Source organism: Apus apus, chromosome 1, assembly GCF_020740795.1.
Source record: "Apus apus isolate bApuApu2 chromosome 1, bApuApu2.pri.cur, whole genome shotgun sequence".
Taxonomy (NCBI): Eukaryota; Metazoa; Chordata; class Aves; order Apodiformes; family Apodidae; genus Apus; species Apus apus.
Genome location: NC_067282.1, coordinates 6,174,226 through 6,193,280, shown reverse-complemented (window position 1 = coordinate 6,193,280; position 19,055 = coordinate 6,174,226). Strand labels below are relative to the sequence as shown.

Sequence of the window (19,055 nt, the reverse complement as noted above, 5' to 3'; positions counted from 1 at the left end):
ACAGCTTCCACTAAATTAGGTTGCTCCAAGCCCCATTCAAACTGGCCTCGAACACTTCCAGGGAAGAGCCCTCCCACAGCTTCCGTAAGAAACCTGTGCCAGTGTCCCACCACCCTCATGTCTACCATAAATCTCCCCTCTTCCAGTTTAAAGCCAATATCCCTTGTCCTATCACTCTATGCTCTTGTAAAAACTCCCTCCCCAGCTTTCCTGTAGCCCCTTCAGCTACTGGAAGGCTGCTATGAGGTCTCCACCAGAGCAGAGTAGAGGGGGAGAATACCCTCCCTTGACCTGATGGCCACGCTTCTTTTGATGCAGCCCACAACACGATTGGCTTTCTGGGTTGCAAGTGCAAATTGCTGGCTCAGGTTGAGCTTCCCATCAGCCAGCTCCCCCAAGTCCTTCTCCTCAGGGCTGTTCTCAACCCAATTATGGTATGAAGAGTGACATGGAGGAGGAGTAAAATCAGCCTCATGGTTATTAGGACCTGGGAGACATTGTGAGGAAAACCTTGAAGTTACGTTCTCCTTCTGAGAAGGAGCTGCTAAGTTCTGTGTTGAGAAACTCAAGGAAGAGCAGGGCACTGAAGTTTGTTTTGAATCTCCTGGAAGCCTCTTCTTTGACCTTAGCTGTGATTCTACTCAGAACTCAGGACAAAGCATCTCCATACTCTTCCTGAAAACAAGGAATGTTGTTCTATCTTGTTCTGGAGGGGCTGGAAGAAGCTGATGTCCCTTCAGTCTGGCACGCGAAAGGTGTCTTCTCCACTTTCCCCTCTTTCATGCTTCAGGTGGCACAATATCCCTTGAACTGCTGCAATGCAGCAACAACTTGGTTTCTAAGCACCTGGTTCTTTTGAAGGGCCCAGGGGTGACGGATGGATACATCGGGCTGGTGGGTTCCAGGCATTGTCTTTGTGAGCATCATCCCCTTCTCAGGTTTGCAGGCCCAGGCCTGGCGTGGAAAGATTCCTGTGAGAAAGGGAAGGCCTAGAAAACTCTCAGCTGGCAACAACATTGAACGTTACAGAGGCCAAGGTGATGTTCATGACACCAGCTGCTCTGCAGTGTTGAAGAAAAGAGAGCTCAAGCCCAGCCACAACTAGGCCTGAAACAGAGATCAAGTCAGAATGAACAGATAAACAAAAGAGTTTGCTTGGAGGGAACACGTGGCCTTCATGATTTTTTCCGCTGTTTCCCTTTGATTCTCCAATGAGAGATGTTGCAGGTATAGCTAATAGTTCAATGACAGCAGACAATCCACTTGATTCTCTAAAAGCCTGGTCCCATCTCTGATCGAGGGGACTTCCCGTCCACTTTCCCAGGAGGTTACGGGACCTTCTCCTCGCCAGCAGGGACACCTGCCAGTGACACTCATTCTCGAGAATTACCACCCACCCACAGGGACACCCAGCTACTGACAGGCAAGGGCGAGAGAGATTCACGCCTTGATTGTCTTTATTAGCAAACTTCACATGAAGTGATTTTCATCTCTAAGTTAAAACATTATAGAATCCTTTAAAATTTATAATTAATGCTCTAGGCCTACTATAAAACTCGATACTAAGGAAGTTGCTAGCATTTAAATGGTAAACCTTTCATGTTTGATTTAGCTACAAGGAGCAAATGTGACTGTTAAGACACCTTTTCCATTCAAGGTTCAGCTTCTGTTCCAATTGCCCATTGAAGCTGTGATTTTACTGTACTTGTGCCTTCTGTTTTAAAGAGCTCAGACCCCAACGTTTTATGCAACAAATCTTAATCTGTGCAGATGCGTCTCGCCTCCCGACTGTTCTGCCCGCAACACCATTCTCAGTTGCTGTCTGGTCCCAGTTCCTGGAGGAGAAGCTGCTCTAAAGCCTCCCAAGGGAACAGGCAGCACTGCTGGGCTGGGGCTTGCTGCTCACAAAGCAGGTACAGGATTGCAGCCAAGCTTCATGTCCTCCTTGTACAGAAATCCTGCAGGGGAGCTCAGTATTTCATGGGGCACCCACCCCTCTTCTGGGCAACATGTTCCAGTGTCTCACCACCCCCAGTGTAAAAAGTGCCTTCCTCTCTCTGGTCTGAGTCTGCCCTGTTTTCATTGAAGACATTACTCCTTGTCCTATTGCAGCAGGCCCTGCTAAAAAGGCCGTCACCCGTTTTTCTCTGGAGGCTCCTTCAGGCATCGCAAGCTGCTGGCAAGGGAGAGGAGCGCTGTGCAGCAAGGGCTTGCCAGAGGGCAAGCTGAGGGTGCTCCAGCTGGAGTGCAAGTCTTGACTTGCTGCTGCAGGCAGAGCTGGCCGGGGGGTGAGGGGCGGCAGGGGCTGGGGTGGTTGTGCCCAGGGAGCCCTTCCCCCCAGCCCTCAGCAGGATGGAGCTGCAGGAGCAGCCAGGGCTGCTGGAGGCCCCACTGTGGCCCCAGGGCCTTGGAGCGGAGCTGCCGGGGGTGGGCGCAGACATGGACAAGGTGGTTCTCCCTCCCTCTGCAGAAACACCAGGTGCCCTGTCCTGCAGAGCGTGGCCTTCCCACAGCTGCCCCCACTGCCTTCTGCCATGAGGTGCCAGCCCTTGGATCTGCCCAGAGCAGACGGGGACTGGGGCGCCGAAAGATGTCAGCAAGGGGGGCTCTGGCCGCCCCCCCATGTTCCCCAGGGGGGCTCTGGCTGCCCCTGACGTCACAAAGGGGGGCGTGGCTGTTATCTGACGTCACAAAGGGGGGTGTGGCTGCCTGCTGCACTATAAAAGGGGGCTCAGGCCCCGGGAGCAGCAGTCCACGAGCAGTGGGCACTGCAGTCTGGCAGCGTCTTGGCAGACTGCAACCGCAGCGGCTGACGCAGCAGGAGCGTTTGTGTTCCCCTTCCTGAGGAGCCAGGATCTCACTGGGATCCACATCCTGGGCCTGTGCTGGTCCCTGGGAGCACCAGAGCCCGTGTCTTAGGGAGCAGCTCTGACAGCACCAAGATGCTGGAACTGGTGATGCTTGGGGTGCAGCTCACCCTGATCACGGCCATCTTCGGGATCAGGGGGCTCCAGGTAGGTGACATGCAGGGCAGCCCGCTGTGCTGTGGTGTGGAGTGGGCCTGGCTGGGCTGGGCTGTTGAGGTGTGGAGTGGCATGGGGGGAGTTGGCGTGGGGCTGGGAGCTGCTCCTGTCTCACCCAGCTGCTCTGCATCCTTGCAGAAGTCATGGAAGAAGCTGATGACTAAGAAGAGTAAGAAGAGCAAAAAAAGCAAGAGGAGAGCCAGGCTGGAGGAGCAGACTGGTGAGTGGCCCTGGCACTGAGCTCCCCACACGCAGCCAGCACCCCATGGCAGCCCTGACCCGGGGATGTGCTGGGGGCTGCCAGCCCCTCACTCTGTCTCCTCCCTCAGCAGCCTCTTCCCAGTCAAAAAGAGGAAAGAAGGAACCTCTGCTCACCTGGAAAAGGTGGTGAGTACAGAGGGAATCCCCAGGTCCTGCCCCACACCCTCACCCTGTCCCCTGAACCTTCCTGTTCAGGGCATCCCTGTCCCCCAGGCAATGAGGAGGTGCTGCCCGAGGGCCCTACTGGAGGGGCTGGGGTGCAGTGGGGTCTAATTCTTCTCCCCTTCTGCAGGCCCAGCAGAAAGATGTCCAAGAGGGAGCTGCAGACCCCACAGGCTTCCAGGTGCTCCGTTTCCACCCTGCACAGAAGCCCTGAGATTGGCAGCCATTCCCTGCCCTTGATGACTGCAGAGTCACCAAACAAGGAGCTGCAGGTGCCACTGGAATCCACGGACGTAGCTCCCACCGTGGCCATTGTACCTGCACCTGAGACCCGTGCCCCGAGCCGCATAATGAGCATCAGCATTTCCACGGACATCTCCCTGCTGGAACTGCTGGTGGAAACCACGGACGAGCAGGTCCCCGGGCAGAGGGAGATGACTCCACAGAGCCCTGCAGATATTCAGAGGGCCCGCAACAGCCCTATACCCATATCCAGACAGACCTGGAATAAGCTCCTGGCAAGCTACAATGAGATGCAGGCGGGACACGAATGGCCCAGGCCGATGCACAATGGGCAAGGGACACTGGGGGCCCCTAGTGGGATCCTCCCTGGAGAGCCCTCCTTCCCCCCCAGCAGGATGGAGGAGCAGGAGCACCAGGTGCTGGAGGAGCAGGAGCACCAGGAGGTGCAGGAGGACAGGCTGCAGCCCCAGGGCCCCAGCCCCACACAGTCCAGGAGCAGGCGCCTGCGGGAGGGCTGTGCCCGGCTGTGGCGCTGCCTGAAGGGCTGGGGGAGGCATTACTGCTGCTGCCTGCCCCCAGCTGTGGAGCAGTGATCCACGTGCTGTGGAGACCTCCCACACCCCCAGCCGGGCTGAGATGCTGCCACTGGTGATGCTTGGGGTGCAGCTCAGCCTGATCGCGGCCAGCTTTGGGATCCAGGGGCTGCAGGTAGGTGACATGCAGTGCAGCCCACTGTGCTGTGGTGTGGAGTGGGCCTGGCTGGGCTGGTGAGGTGTGGAGTGGCATGGGGGGAGTTGGCGTGGGGCTGGGAGCTGCTCCTGTCTCACCCAGCTGCTCTGCATCCTTGCAGAAGTCATGGAAGAGGCTGACGAGCAATAAGAGCAAGAGGAGAGCCAGGCTGGAGGAGCAGACTGGTGAGTGGCCCTGGCACTGAGCTCCCCACACGCGGCCGGCTCCCCATGGCAGCCCTGACCCGGGGATGTGATGGGGGCTGCCGGCTGCTCAGTTTGTCTCCTCCCTCAGCAGCTTCTCCCCTCGAGGATGGAGGAGTGAAGGAACCCCGAGAAGCCTGGAGACGGGATGAGTGCTGGGGGAGACCCCTGATCCTGCCCCACACCCTCACCCTGTGCCCTGAACCCTCCCGTTCTGGGCAGCCCTGCCTGCCCCATGGGGAGGGGGTGCTGCCCGAGAGCCCCAACAGAGGGGCCCGGGTGCACTGGGGTCAGTTTTTTCTCCTTCTCTGCAGGGCCACCCTGGAGGTACCAAGCAGACAGCTGTGGACCACCATGGACTCCCCAGACTCCATATCCTCCTTGCCAGGTAGCAGCTCCTCCTCCCTGCTCTCCCTGTCCAGGATGTCAGACAAGGAGCTGCAGCCACCCCGGAGTCCCTGGCCTCCCTGCCAGCCCTGCCTAAGAGCAGCCCCTTTTTCACAGGCTCCCTCCAGGGAAGAGCTCCCTCTGCTCCTGAACAGAGCCCTGGCCTGGAGTGATGGCAGAGCTGGCAGCACTCCCCTGCTCAGAACCCTGCTGGTCTCCTGAGGCTGTGAAGGGAGGGGCTGGTGGGGGAGTCAGGGACAGCCCTTGGCCAGGACTCCACGCTGGAAGTGCCGGCAGGGATCAAGCAGAAGCAGGTCCCCAGGCATGGAGGGGACAGGGCACAGAGCCCTCTGGATGTGCAGGTGTCCCCCAGCAGCCCTCCAGCCATGGCCTCAAGCACCTGGAAGCATGTCCTGGCATCCTACCATGCCATCCAGGCTGGACACACACGGTCCACGCCGATCCACAAGCAGCTGGATGGAGACATGGCCAAGGGGCAAGGGACACTGGGGGCCCCTAGTGGGATCCTCCCTGGAGAGCCCTCCTTCCCCCCCCAGCAGGATGGAGGAGCAGGAGCACCAGGAGGTGCTGGAGGAGCAGGAGCACCAGGAGGTGCAGGAGGACAGGCTGCAGCCCCAGGGCCCCAGCCCCAAAAAGTCCAGGAGCAGGCGCCTGCGGGAGGGCTGTGCCCGGCTGTGGCGCTGCCTGAAGGCCTGGGGGAGGCGTTACTGCTGCTGCCTGCCCCCAGCTGTGGAGCAGTGATCCACGTGCCGTATGGCTTCAACCACATAAAAGCACGTCTTGAAGCCCTGCCACACTGTCTAGGCTGCCCAGGCAGCTACCGAGTGGCTGTTCAGTGCAGGACTGGGAACGCATCTCAAATGTTTAAAAATTAAATACTTTCTTTGTCAGAGGTTCCTTGGGTTACCCATCCATCCATCCATTCCATGGCCTGAGTGCCCAGACTCTGTGCTTAGGGGGATCTCATCCACATGCACCAAGACCTAAAGGAAAGGTGCCAGGAAGATGGTGGCTCAAGGTGGTGGGTTGCACCCTGAGCACCAACATCAGCGGTTTGGGATGCTGCTGGGCTTTCATGGTTGGTTTTGGGGTGGCATGAAACTTCCAAAAGGGAAATTCTGATTGTTCTGCAGTGATAATTTGAGACTGAGGAAAGATCTGGTACGACAGGAAAGGAGGCCCATGGGCAAGAATGGCTTAAACTGGCTGGAAGTAGGGATAGCAGAGACAGAAGGACTCCTTGCAGGGGAGTGAAGTTTCCGAGATAAGGAACAGCCTCAGTATTGTCTGAGAGGCATCCTGGGAAGTGAACACTCAGGTGCTTATGGTAAAGGGCCACTTTTGGAAGCAGAGCTGGATGGGACACACACCCATTCTGCCCCTTTGCTATGTACAGGCCTCAGCTTTGTGCTCCCTCAGTTTTAGGTGGTCCAGAATCCTCTCTGAAAGCTTTTTGCTTGGAGGGGGTCACACCAGACTTTTGCTGAAGAACTTAAGGCACTGGAGCTCTCAAGCTAAGTGGGTGAGCACAGCTTCAGTTTGTGGAAAGGTATATGTTATAATATTAAAGGTTTTGGAAAATATTAAACTCTTCTTTAAATTCTTTTGCAATTATTGTAACTTTACTAGCTCTGCATATTCCAGAAGATGCAGAACAATTTGATTTGTCCCCATTTTTAAATCTAGAACTAGGAAACTCCAGGAAGAAAACACCACAAGTTAATAAATGCACTACTTCTACATTCACTTGAGCTTTACAGATCTGAGTGTTCACAAGGAGGTTTTTTCCCCTAGTGGTGTACATTCAAGACACTATTAATCCTAAAAGCAGATGGGGCTGACTGTTGAAAAGAGAATTTTTTCTTCTCTGGGGCTTGCTCCACCTCTGCTTTTGCAACTTCACATTCTCTAGTTTTTTCCTTCATTAACCCCTTGAATCCATCCAGCTTTCTCAGGGCAAACCTGCTGGAACATTTGTCTGCATTTTAAAAGCCTAGTCTTCAGCACATTCATAAGTTAATACAGAAGTTAAAGCTGACCTCGATTGTGTTAGGCCTCTCTCTAGTCAAGCATCACCCTCCCTTTCCTTCCTCAGAAACAAAGCAGCTCATTTGTCAGAATGTACCACTTTAAATGCCCCCCAAAAAACCCCATGGCTGAAAAATCCCTAGTGCTTTTGTATCCCATTTCACCCTCAGCACTGGACATGGGAAGCCACAGAAGACTCGGTCTGATGGCTGCTGTAAAGCATTTACTAAGGCTAAATAGTTCCAGCCTCCAAGTGTTCTCAAGATACTTCAGCTCAGCTATCAAAGCAGTTTCCTTGGAGCCTGCAGGAAGCCTGAGCACTCCCACTGCCTTTTTGGAGTGCTGTCCCAACCACATCCCTGCCCCCCCGAGTTTTCAGCCTCTGCAAATCCCAAATACTTTCCACAGAATGAACTATGAGGCATTCAGGCCACCACTGTTGCATAAATGCTGGTTCATACCGTGCCAGCAGTTCTGTAGATGCAGTATGTAAATAGTTGAGCTTCACTACACCTCTTCCTCACTCAGGTACACACAGCTACTGTGCCATGTCTTGCACCACTTCCAGAACCACTGACATTTCAACTGGATGCTGACAAGTTACACACAGATTATCACTGTTAATGATGTCTGCCATCTTATCCACACCTCCCCCTTTCATTGTTACCAATTGTACATATCTTAAAACTATATGAAATGGCATTGATTTTAGAATTCATTATTCCTAGGACAAGTAATACAGCAATGAGGCTATTTGTGGATAATGACACAAGAGGCAATTAAAACACACTTCCAATAACTCTGATATAAGACAATCACAATTTCTAGCAAGTTACTATATATTTATGTGCCAGCTGCATGCCAAACAACAACACAGGCTGTAAGTGAAAACTCAGAGTGGGAAATAATTTAAATGGACAATTCAGAAAACTTTACAAAAATACTTCTTTTTATTAAAAGCAGCAATTTCAAGCAGAACAATAAACAGAATGTAAACATCACTAAGTTCAGCTCCAGTCTGCTGAACCTTCGAGGAAGTCTACACTACATGCATCTACTGTACTAGCAAGTTAACAGACTATATTATAATTTGAAAATATATTTTCTACTTTCACCTAAGAAAAAGTCACCTATCGTAGTCTGTCCCAGCGCCAGATACTGGCATCATCACACACAGCTATAAGGATACTGCTGTCCCTGCTGAAACTGGTTTGTCGAATGGCAGCGACACATTTAGGATGAGTAAGAGTTGTACATCTATAAAGAAAAGTAAAATCATTCAGCTGCAACATTAAATCTGCACTTGCTACTACACTTATTGATGGGACTTAGGAGGAACTGAAGGGCAACAGGATTAAACCCTTCAAGGGTTATTTTGCATTCCACATGTGGACTTGGGGAAGCAGTAATTCCTTGTTCCCCCCACTGCCACTTCTCAGCCACCCAATTTCCCCCAAAGCGTTGACCGAAAGCTTACTGAATCTCATTATTTAGGACTTCAAAATCAATGTTTTTTCCCAGTGGTTAGGAATAAAATCACTGGGTGATTAAAGACTGCAGCACTTTCAGGAAGTTCATACATTAAGGAATACGTGTATACACACACACAATTACATAAATTATCTGTAAGTGTATATATAATATATATAGTGTGTAGACAAATATAATGCATATATTATCTACACACACAGTGCATATACATTTTATAAAGAGAATGTATATTACATATATAATATTTTTTTAGATGTAATTGAATGTTTTAATACATATGTGTACATTCTATGATGCTATATAAGGACATGCTGTGAAACTGCCTGGCCACACAGGTGAGTAACTGGGAAGCCATATTGTATTCTCCATATTTTGCTCATAACTAACCTTTAGACTCTCATTACTCTGATCTTTTCATCTATTTCTCCAATTTCATGTGCTATATCCACCTAACACATCTTTTAACTGCTCTGTAAATTTTCCACCTAATTATTTTGTAAGCTCCTTAAGTAACAAACTGTCTTTTATTGTATTTACATATGGTACACAGCACAATCTGACTGGGGCCTCTTGGCACTACTGTAATATTAATAAAAAATCAGTAAAAAATAATAAATGTTAGCCTTCAGGGGCTCAGAATGCTTATTTACCTAGTAGTTAAAATGGAAAGTGACTAGTACTGATAAAGAATCTCTATAGTTACTAGTAAAGGAAAAAGTACCCCAAATCCCTGTCTTAACAAAAATAAAATAAATTAGAAAAGTAACTACTCACTTGGCTTTATGAGGATCCTCTATTTCTAAATCCCAAACATAAAGTTTGCCAACCTGATTGCCCAGAGCAAGCATCTTTAAAAGAAAACAGAGGATAAAGAAGTTTTAAAATACAATCTCAAAGAATGAAGTCAGATTTTTATAAAGGTTCTATAGCTGAGAAATTGCGTGTGAATGTTGGAATGTGTGAATGACTTAATGAGTTTGTTGGAGGGGTTACAAATGCTGTAAGATGTGCCTCCTTTCTCCCACTTTATCATCCATCTCTGCAGATGGGCAAGGAAGGTATCAGTAAACACAGCTTGGGTGGAAAATAAGTATTTATTTGGTGGAACTTTTTTCACCAGGCAGAACCCAGAATCAAGCATCTGGAGCTCCTCTAGTTTCATATAAAGCTCCTGGCAGTAAACAACTCTGTTTCTCAAACTTTGCATGAACCAAGACTTTTCTCATGCCCACAAACACAGGATCAATGAAAGCTGCACACCTTCAAATACAGCAAAATCAAAACTGGCACATACCTTTTGCCAGAAATCCATTGAAAACCTCATGTACCATATATCACACTGGCTGTAGTCAAATCTCCCAAGTATGGTTACATTTGACTCACTGGGCTTGATTTTATCTATATCATCTTCCATTTTGCCAGGTTTCCAGCACACTATGGCATTTTCACAAGACTGGGGTGAAACAATGAAAAAAAAAAAAAGTAATCTATAATTAGAATTTATACTGCACATTCAGTCTAGCTATAATTATAACCAAACATTTCATCTCACAGCTTCTCCAATGACATTAAAAAAAACATACAACTGAAAATTTCACCTCTGTTCTTAGATCACAGCCACATCTCCAGCCTTACATCACTGGGAGCCTTCTCACAGCCTGGCTGGATAACAGGACTGCAGGAGCCCTCCCTCACCCACTTCAGAGGAAGTCAGCCAGATGTGTTCAAACACTTTCATGCACAGCTCAAATCAACCAGATTTGAGGATTGTTTGCCCTTCAACCAACAGCACCATGTGAGCACCAGTTTCTGGCAACGAGGCAGTTGGACCCCTTAGTTTATTTAGTATCTGCAAGCCAATGTTTTGAGTGGACACAGCATACTAATTGAAGTGACTTCATTATGGGAACCTTAATTGCTCACTGTAGCAGCAGGATCCCTCACCAGTATCTAAATACTCTTTCTAAGCAGATTCTGCTCAGCTGATATCCCTGTACTTTTAGCAGAGGTACAGCCATAGCAAGAATTTAAAGCAGTAAGTTATATAATAATAAGCAGTATAAGCTGCCCCCACTGCCTTCTGCCATGAGGTGCCAGCCCTTGGATCTGCCCAGAGCAGACGGGGACTGGGGCGCCGAAAGATGTCAGCAAGGGGGGCTCTGGCCGCCCCCCCATGTTCCCCAGGGGGGCTTTGGCTGCCCCTGACGTCACAAAGGGGGGTGTGGCTGCCTGCTGGACTATAAAAGGGGGCTCAGGCCCCGGGAGCAGCAGTCCATGAGCAGTGGGCACTGCAGTCTGGCAGCGTCTTGGCAGACTGCAACCGCAGCGGCTGACGCAGCAGGAACGTTTGTGTTCCCCTTCCTGAGGAACCAGGATCTCACTGGGATCCACATCCTGGGCCTGTGCTGGTCCCTGGGAGCACCAGCTGCACCAGACCTTGTGTCATAGGGAGCAGCTCTGACAGCCCCAAGATGCTGGGACTGGCGATGCTTGGGCTGCAGCTCACCCTGATCACGGCCATCTTCGGGATCAGGGGGCTCCAGGTAGGTGACATGCAGGGCAGCCCGCTGTGCTGTGGTGTGGAGTGGGCCTGGCTGGGCTGGGCTGTTGAGGTGTGGAGTGGCATGGGGGGAGTTGGCCTGGGGCTGGGAGCTGCTCCTGTCTCACCCAGCTGCCTGGTGTGCTTGCAGAAGGCATTGAAGAAGAGGAAGAAGAGCAAGAAAAGCAAGGGGAGAGCCAGGCTGGAGGAGCAGGCTGGTGAGTGGCCCTGGCACTGAGCTCCCCACACGCGGCCGGCACCCCACGGCAGCCCTGACCCGGGGATGTGCTGGGGGCTGCCGACCTCTCACTCTGTCTCTTCTCTCAGCAGCTTCTCTCCCCTTGATGAGTGCAAAGTCACCAGACAAGGAGCTGCAGGTGCCACTGGAATCCACGGACATAACTCACACAGTGGCCATTGTACGTGCACCTGAAACTTGTGTCCCAGGCTCCCTAATGACCATCAACCTTACCACGGACTCCTCCATGCTGGAACTGGTTGTGAAAACCCCGGTGTACTGTGAGAAGAGGACACAAAGCCCAGTGGCATCCAACCAGGAGCAGGTCCTCGAGCACAGGGAGAAGGCGGCAGAGAGCCTTGAGGAAACCAAGGAGGAGCAGGTCCCTGGGAACTGGGAGATGACTGCCCAGAGCCCTGTGGATGTGCAGGTGTCCCCCAGCAGCCCCCCAGCCATGGCCCCAACCACCTGGAAGGATATCCTGGCATCCTACCATGCTCTCCAGGCTGGGCACGCATGGTCCGAGCAGGTCCACAAGCAGCTGCTTGGAGACATGGCCAAGGGGCAAGGGACACTGGGGGCTCCCAGTGGGATGGAGGAGCAGGAACACCGGGAGGTGCTGGAGGAGCAGGAGCAGCAGGTGCAGCAGGACAGGCTGCAGCCCCAGGGCCCCAGCCCCACACAGTCCAGGATCAGGCGCCTGCGGGAGGGCTGTGCCCGGCTGTGGCGCTGCCTGAAGGCCTGGGGGAGGCGTTACTGCTGCTGCCTGCCCCCAGCTGTGGAGCAGTGATCCCACGGGAGCAACAGTTCCCTGTGGAGTGCAGGACTAGGAAGGTCCATGAGGGGCCCATCTCAAATGTTTACAAATTAAATGTTTTTCCTCTTGCAAAGCCAGAGGCCTTTCTGTTCCGTGGCTGTGCCATTCATCTGTGCTGGGGTTGGTCTGAGCTGTTCAGCTGAGACATGGGGCTGCCCAGCCCTCCACAGGGGCAGCTTCCTGAAGTCATGTGCTGTGTCTTTTCAGTGCACAAACAAGTTCGCAAGCTTCTGGTTTGAAGGAAGGGCTCACTGGCTCTGCAGCAGTGCTGCGTGTTTCCAGTCCATCTGCAGTTGTTAGAATGTGAATTAAAGGGTTGGTTCCTGTAGAGAAAGGTGCTGCTGTCTTTTACTCACAGATCAGGTGCTATGAAACAGATGCTGGCTGTGTGACAAAACTCAGAAGGTTGTGGTTAATGGAGAGGGTTGAGTTGGAGGCCTGTAACCAGTGGTTTTGAGGAGAAGGATCTTGGAGTCCTGGTCGATAGTAAAGTATCCATGAGCCAGCAATGTGCCCTTGCTGCCATGAAGACCAATGGAATCCTGGGGTGCATAAGGAAGAGTGTGGCCAAGAGGTCAAGAGACATCATTGTCCCCCTCTCCTCTGCTCTGGTGAGGCCACATCTGGAATAGTGCATCCAGTTCTGGGCTCCCCAGTTCAAGAGAGACAGGGAACTGGTGGGGAGAGTCCAGGAAAGGGCAGCAAAGATGACTGGGGGATTGGAGCATCTCCCTTGTGAGGAAAGGCTGAGAGAGCTGGAACTGTTTGGCCTGACGAAGGCTGAGGGGAGACCTTATTGATGCCTACAAGTATCTCAAAGGGGGGTGCAGTGATGGTGGATTCAGGCTCTTGGCAGTAGTTCCCAGTGGCAGGATGAGGGGCAAGGGGCACCAGCTGGAACATAGGAAGTTCCATTTAAACACGAGGAAAAGCTTCTTTATGGTGAGGGTGACAGAGCCTTGGGACAGGCTGCCCAGGGAGGTTGTGGAGTCCCCGTCTTTGGAGATATTCAAGACCCACCTGGATGCAGTCCTGAGTGATGTGCTGTGGGTGATCCTGCTTTAGCAGGGGAGTTGGACTAGGTGATTTCTAGAGATCCCTTCCAACTCTGACAATTCCATGATTCTGTGATCATACTGCCTCATTAACCCAGTTTAAAATGATGTGTTTCCTTTTTTTAGAAATTTCCTCAAGATCAGCTGTGTTTGTCACATGTACCCATCACTCTGTTTCCTCTGGTGTGTTTGTGTGTGTCCTTGTGCCTGTGCCTGGACTGCATGATTGTGCTGTATTTCCGAGGCAGGGAGTTGAGGAAGAGCTTCTCCAGAAGAAACAGTGATTTCAGTGCCACAGTCTTTCCCTGTGTGCTGAATGTAATGTGTGCTGTTTGTGGCACTTTCAGGGAAGGGAAGTCAACATCCCTTTGGAGCCATGAACCTCCCTCAGACGCCAACGGTGGCCCAGATTGGAATCTCAGTGGAACTGCTGGAGAGCCTGGCCCAGCAGACTCCTGTTGCAAATGCTGCTGTGTCATCAGTAGATTCCTTCACGGAGGTAGCTTGGGCATTCTGTTTTCCGAGTTTCTCTGTGCCACAAAAGGCTGCAGAGAGCTGAGCCTCTGAAGAACTAACTAAAAACAGCCCACCTGCTCTGGGTGGCTGTAGGGTTGTAACGAACCTAATCATTGTCAAATCACTTGTCTGGTTGCTTTGTCAAGTGCTCTTTTTCCTGGCTGGGCTGGGCTGGTGAGGTGTGGCGTGGCATGGGGGGGTTGGCGTGGGGGTGGGAACTGCTCCTGTCTCACCCAGCTGCCTGGTGTGCTTGCAGAAGGCATTGAAGAAGAGGAAGAAGAGCAAGAAGAGCAAGGGGAGAGCCAGGCTGGAGGAGCAGAGTGGTGAGTGGCCCTGGCACTGAGCTCTCCACACGCGGCCGGCACCCCACGGCAGCCCTGACCCGGGGATGTGCTGGGGGCTGCCGGCCCCTCACTCTGTCTCCTCTCTCAGCAGCTTCTCCCCTCCAGGATAGAGGAGTGAAGGAACCCCGAGAAGCCTGGAGACCTGATGAGTGCTGGGGGAGACCCCTGATCCTGCCCCACACCTTCACCCTGTGTCCTGAACCCTCCCGTTCTGGGCAGCCCTGCCTGCCCCATGGGGAGGGGGTGCTGCCCGAGGGCCCCAACACAGGGGCCTGGCTGCACAGGGGTCATTTTCTGTCCTTCTCTGCAGGGCCACCCTGGAGGTACCAAGCAGAGAGCTGTGGACCACCATGGACTCCCCAGACTCCATATCCTCCTTGCCAGAGAGCCGCTCCTCCTCCCTGCCCACCCTGTCCAGGATGTCAGACAAGGAGCTGCAGGCCTCGCTGGCCACCCTGGAGTCCCTGGCCTCCCTGCCAGCCCTGCCTAAGAGCAGCCCCTTTTTCACGGGCTCCCTCCAGGGAAGAGCTCCCTCTGCTCCTGAACAGAGCCCTGGCCTGGAGTGCTGGCAGAGCTGGCAGCGCTCCCCTGCTCCCCTGGAGTGCAGCGCTGGCAACATCTCCGAGTCACCCCCTGTGAGGGACCAACCCTCAGGGCCTATTGGGGGAGTGGTGTGGAAACAGCACATTTGTTGCCCACTAGGGAAACAAAAGGGCTCCCTGACAAAGGACTGCCTCACACCTGTGGAAATAAGGGCCTGCCAATGGAGAGGAGAAAGGTAACACCAACAATTAGACATGGATGCAGGAGTGGAGGGGACAGAGGTCCATTCCAGGCAGATGTCTCAACCACCCTCACTCATCCTTGCCAAACCATTGCCTAAGCCCCACAGGCCTATATCAGGAGGAGCGATGGTGGCCTTGGGGAGCTTCCCTGACACCAATACAGAATTTGGATCCCAAATTGATTTGTGGTTTGCTTATTTCTGTGAGTAGGGAAAGTGCAACTGGGACAGCGCAGAGCAGGACGGTGCCTACAGAGTGGCTGCGGGGTGCAGGACATGGAAGGCCTATTAGCAGCCCATCTCAAATGTTTACAGATTAAATGTTTTGCTCTTGCAAAGTCAGAGACCTTTCTGTTCCGTGCCTGTGCCATTCATCTGGGCTGGAGTTGGTCTCAGCTTTTCAGATGAGACATGGGGCTGCCCAGCCCTCCACAGGGGCAGCTTCCTTAAGTCATGTCCTATGTCTTTTCATCGCACAAACAGGTTCGCAAGCTCCTGAATGAGGTGGGTGCCCTGGTGTCACAGGATATAACAAAGGCAGAGGTACTGAATGCCTTCTTTGCCTCTGTCTTTACTGCTTCAGAGTCTCACCAGGAGCCCGAGATCCCTAAAGCCCCAGAAGAAGTCAGGATGAAGAAGGAGTTTGCTTTGGTAGCTGAGGATTGGATTAGGGATTAGTTAAGCAATCTGGACATCCATAAATCGATGGGTCCGGATGGAATACATGTGTTGGTGCTTAGGGAACTGTTGGAGCTCATTGCTGGGCCACTCTCCATCATCTTTGGTAAATCATGGGTAATAGGAGACATGCCTGAGGACTGGAGGACAGCAAATGTCACTCCAGTCTGCAAGAAGGGGAAGAAGGAGGACCTGGCTAATGATAGACCAGTCAGCATCACCTCCATCCCTGGAAAGGTGATGGAACAATTTGTTCTTGGCACTATCTCTAGGCATATGAGGATGAGGGGGCCATAAAGAGCAGTCAACATGGTTTTACCAAGGGAAAGTCATGTTTGACAAACCTTATATCCTTCTATGAGGAAGTAACTGGGTGGGTAGATGATGGTGGGGTGGTAGATGTGGTTTATCTTGATTTTAGTAAAGGATTTGACACTGTCTCCCACAGCATCCTCGAAGATAAACCGAGGAAGTGTGGTCTTGATGATCAGGTAGCGAGGTGGATCATGAACTGGTTGAAAGGAAGAAGTCAGAGAGCTGTGGTCAATGGGACAGAATCTAGTTGGAGGTCTGTGACTAGTGGAGTCCCTCAGGGATTGGTACTGGGACCAGTACTATTCAATATCTTCATAATTGACCTGGATGAGGGAACAGAGTGTGCCCTCAGCAAGTTTGCTGGTGACACTAAACTGGGAGAAGTGTCCAACACACCAGAAGGCTGTGATGCCATTCAGTGAGACCTGGACAGGCTGGGGAGTTGCGCGGGGAGAAACTTGATGAAATTCAACAAGGGCAGGTATAGAGTCTTGCATCTGGGGAAGAACAACCCCATGGACCAGTACAGGTTGGGGGCTGACCTGTTGGAGAGCAGTGTAGGAGAAAGGGACCTGGGGGTCCTGGTGGACAGGAGGATGACCATGAGCCAGCAGTGTGCCCTTGTGGCTAAGAAGGCCAATGGCATCCTGGGGTGCATTAGAAAAGGTGTGGTTAGTAGGTCAAGAGAGGTTCTCCTCCCTCTCTATTCTGCTTTGGTGAGGCCACCTCTGGAATATTGTGTCCAGTTCTGGGCCCTTCAGTTCCAGAAGGACAGGGAACTGCTTGAAAGAGTCCAGCACAGAGCCACAAAGATGATGGAGTGGAACATCTCCCTTATGAGGAAAGGCTGAGGCAGCTCTGTCTTTTTAGCTTGGAGAAGAGGAGACTGAGGGGCGACCTCATCAATGTTTACAAATATGTTAAGGGTGAGTGTCAGGAGGATGGAGCCAGGATTTTTTCAGTGATGTCCAGTGATAGGACAAGGGGCAATGGGTGCAAACTGGAACACAGGAGGTTCCATGTAAACATCAGGAAGAACTTCTTTCCTGTGAGAGTGACAGAGCCCTGGGACAGGCTGCCCAGAGACGTTGTGGAGTCTCCTTCTCTGGAGACATTCAAAACCTGCCTGGACATGTTCCTGTGTGATGTGCTCTGGGTGATCCTGCTCTGGCAGGGGGTTTGGACTAGATGATCTTTTGAGGTCCCTTCCAGCCCCTAAGATTCTGTGATTCTGTGATTCCTGGTTTCCATGGTCCTGGGGTTGTGCCAGCCAGGTGGTCAACAGCCACTGCTTATGGACTTGGCAACCTCTTCTGCACCCTATTTTCCTCCTACGCACATGGGGAGCGAAGGAATTCTGATGCTGTAGTCCCGGGTGGGATATACGTTCAGTGCAGGTAGAACAAGACTGTTGTGCCTTTCCAGTAATACTTTTTGCAGTTGTTCTTCTGCTGTGCTTGATTTTTATCGGGCTGTTTGCTCTTGAGGTTAGTACGTTCCTCGCTTTTTGTGATGTTCCACTTGAGGTGTATTTCTGTAAAAGGAAATTCACAGTCACAGTCAAAGTTTGCAAGCACAGTAATGCTAATCAAGGCTTTGTTCTCTTTAGGTACAAGCAGCTCCCCAGCAAGTGGCTGAAGACAAATTTGTATTTGATTTACCGGACTATGAGAACATCAACCATGTAGTGGTCTTCATGCTGGGAACGATACCATTTCCAGAAGGAATGGGAGGATCTGTCTATTTCTGTTACCCGGACCCAAGCGGGCTGGCAGTGTGGCAGCTGCTGGGGTTTGTCACTAACGAGAAGCCAAGTGCCATCTTCAAAATTTCTGGTCTGAAATCTGGTAAGACTGGTAAAATGTCACGGTCAGTGAAGCAGAGATGTTCCTGCATGCATAAGGGGGTAAATGTTTGAAGGTGGCTTTGAGCAAAAAGCTGCTTGAAAAGGCAGACCTCTGTGTGTTTTCAGGTGGTCCCTCCCAGATGTGGTACTACGAGCAGCCTGGCAGCTTTGTGGAAGTCAGTCTGTATGTTAATGTTCCTAGTGAAATTTCTCTCATCTTCTCTGGCTTGTGGTGTTGCCCTGGAAGTTCTTAGAATCAGGATTGGTTTGGAAGGGACCTTGAAGATCATCTAGTCTCTTAAGTACCTTTGTGGAAGCAATCATTGGAGCTGTAAGTGATCGTAAGCTCGAAGTTGTGAGTACAGATCGCTCTGTTCAGATCATTTGAGCTCAAAAGTTACTATCCTCTGGTACTGCATGATGTTAGAATCTCTGTCTAATTTCTGCCTAGAAAAAGCAAAATTGATCTAGAGGTTTAAGAAAGTTGTGATGCCTATTCATAAATCACAAGGCTCTTATTGCCAAGCAAAAAATAAAGGAAGCTGACCCTCACAAATTGCCATCTTCCTTCTTGGGCTGGTGTGTTTTAAACGTATTTTTTGTGTTTTTTTTTCTAGATAACCTTGCAATGTGTTTATGTGTGGGAGTCATGAGAGCAAGATCTATTAAAAGCCTGGTGTTAGCCCACTGTTATTTGTATGAGCATAATGGAATTAAGTATTTCTGTCTCATTCACCTCTTGGATTTAGCACGGAGCCCGGGTGTGAGAAGTGTTGAAGCAGTAGTGCAGAACTACCCGAATCCCAGGCCTCATTTTGCTTGTGAACCCTTGCAAGCGAGTTCTCCACTTGGCAGGTGCTTTTCCAGCTGGCCCTGATGAACTGGAATGAAAAAAAGTGTTTTAAAGCTTGAGATGTTGCAAATTAGTAGAGTGTGTCCAAGCTCTGTAGTGCAGTCACTGAGGCACAAGAAATCTTCTAATTAGGCAAGAGCTCATCTCACATTGCCAATTTGCTACAGACCTCTGAGATTACACCAGGTCTAAAGAGTGCAGGGCAATCCCATCTTGCAGGCCTGATCTCAGCAAGGCTCTCATGCACTCTTGCTGAGGCATGAGTTGTTTGGATTTTTTGTTTTGTTAATTTAAACCTAATTCCTTAGTATTTGCCTAAAAGTTGTTGCACTTTTCATGCAAGGACAAGGAGCTTTTGCTGCTCCCCCTGCCAAAAGCTAATCTCAGCCTGGCTATGATCTTGCATTGGAACATAGTTGTGCCACTTTGATCTCCACTTGACCCCCTGCTAAGATCCAGGGCTTAATACCATTTAGGTGAAAGTCATATGAAGCAGGCATGTTTCCCATATGCAATAAGTGA

At 51.2% G+C, this 19,055-nt stretch overlaps 2 protein-coding genes and 1 long non-coding RNA gene across 6 annotated transcripts in view; 1 reads left to right on the top strand and 2 right to left on the bottom strand.

The window, feature by feature from the left end:
• The window catches only part of LOC127385015 (uncharacterized), a 235,774-nt gene that overhangs the window by 23,390 nt on the left and 193,329 nt on the right, over positions 1-19,055 (bottom strand). The window lies entirely within an intron of this gene.
• LOC127384973 (uncharacterized) lies at positions 2,161-6,640 on the top strand. Of its 4 annotated transcripts, XM_051620142.1 has the most exons (5): positions 2,161-3,014; positions 3,162-3,243; positions 3,353-3,410; positions 3,577-4,105; positions 5,591-6,640. In XM_051620142.1, exons 1-5 carry the CDS (start codon positions 2,943-2,945, stop codon positions 5,768-5,770), a joined length of 921 nt encoding a protein of 306 aa, XP_051476102.1. In that variant the 5' UTR covers positions 2,161-2,942; the 3' UTR covers positions 5,771-6,640. The 4 variants fall into 4 exon arrangements, with proteins under 4 accessions (XP_051476102.1, XP_051476086.1, XP_051476096.1 ...); XM_051620126.1 differs by lacking the exon at positions 2,161-3,014 and having other exon boundaries at positions 3,021-3,243; positions 3,356-3,410; XM_051620136.1 differs by lacking the exon at positions 2,161-3,014 and having other exon boundaries at positions 3,021-3,243; positions 3,353-3,407.
• Positions 7,985-10,593, bottom strand: LOC127385014 (polycomb protein EED-like). The gene is made up of 3 exons (XM_051620173.1): positions 9,843-10,593; positions 9,323-9,396; positions 7,985-8,314 (listed from the first exon to the last, which is right to left on the bottom strand). The coding sequence occupies exons 1-3, from the start codon at positions 10,059-10,061 to the stop codon at positions 8,188-8,190; spliced, it is 420 nt and encodes a 139-aa protein (XP_051476133.1). The 5' UTR covers positions 10,062-10,593; the 3' UTR covers positions 7,985-8,187.

Excerpts from the sequence above, each read along its gene's own strand:
- LOC127385014 (XM_051620173.1), bottom strand. The coding sequence starts at position 10,061 with ATGTGCAGTATAAATTCTAATTATAGATTACTTTTTTTTTTTTTCATT. Across the intron at positions 9,397-9,842 it reads CAATGGATTTCTGGCAAAAG|ATGCTTGCTCTGGGCAATCA; the intron begins GTATGTGCCAGT and ends TTTCTTTTAAAG. Across the intron at positions 8,315-9,322 it reads GAGGATCCTCATAAAGCCAA|ATGTACAACTCTTACTCATC; the intron begins GTGAGTAGTTAC and ends TTTTCTTTATAG.
- LOC127384973 (XM_051620117.1), top strand. The coding sequence starts at position 3,024 with ATGCAGGGCAGCCCGCTGTGCTGTGGTGTGGAGTGGGCCTGGCTGGGC. Across the intron at positions 3,411-3,576 it reads CTGCTCACCTGGAAAAGGTG|GCCCAGCAGAAAGATGTCCA; the intron begins GTGAGTACAGAG and ends CCCCTTCTGCAG. Across the intron at positions 4,106-5,590 it reads TGGAGGAGCAGGAGCACCAG|GAGGTGCTGGAGGAGCAGGA; the intron begins GTGCTGGAGGAG and ends CAGGAGCACCAG.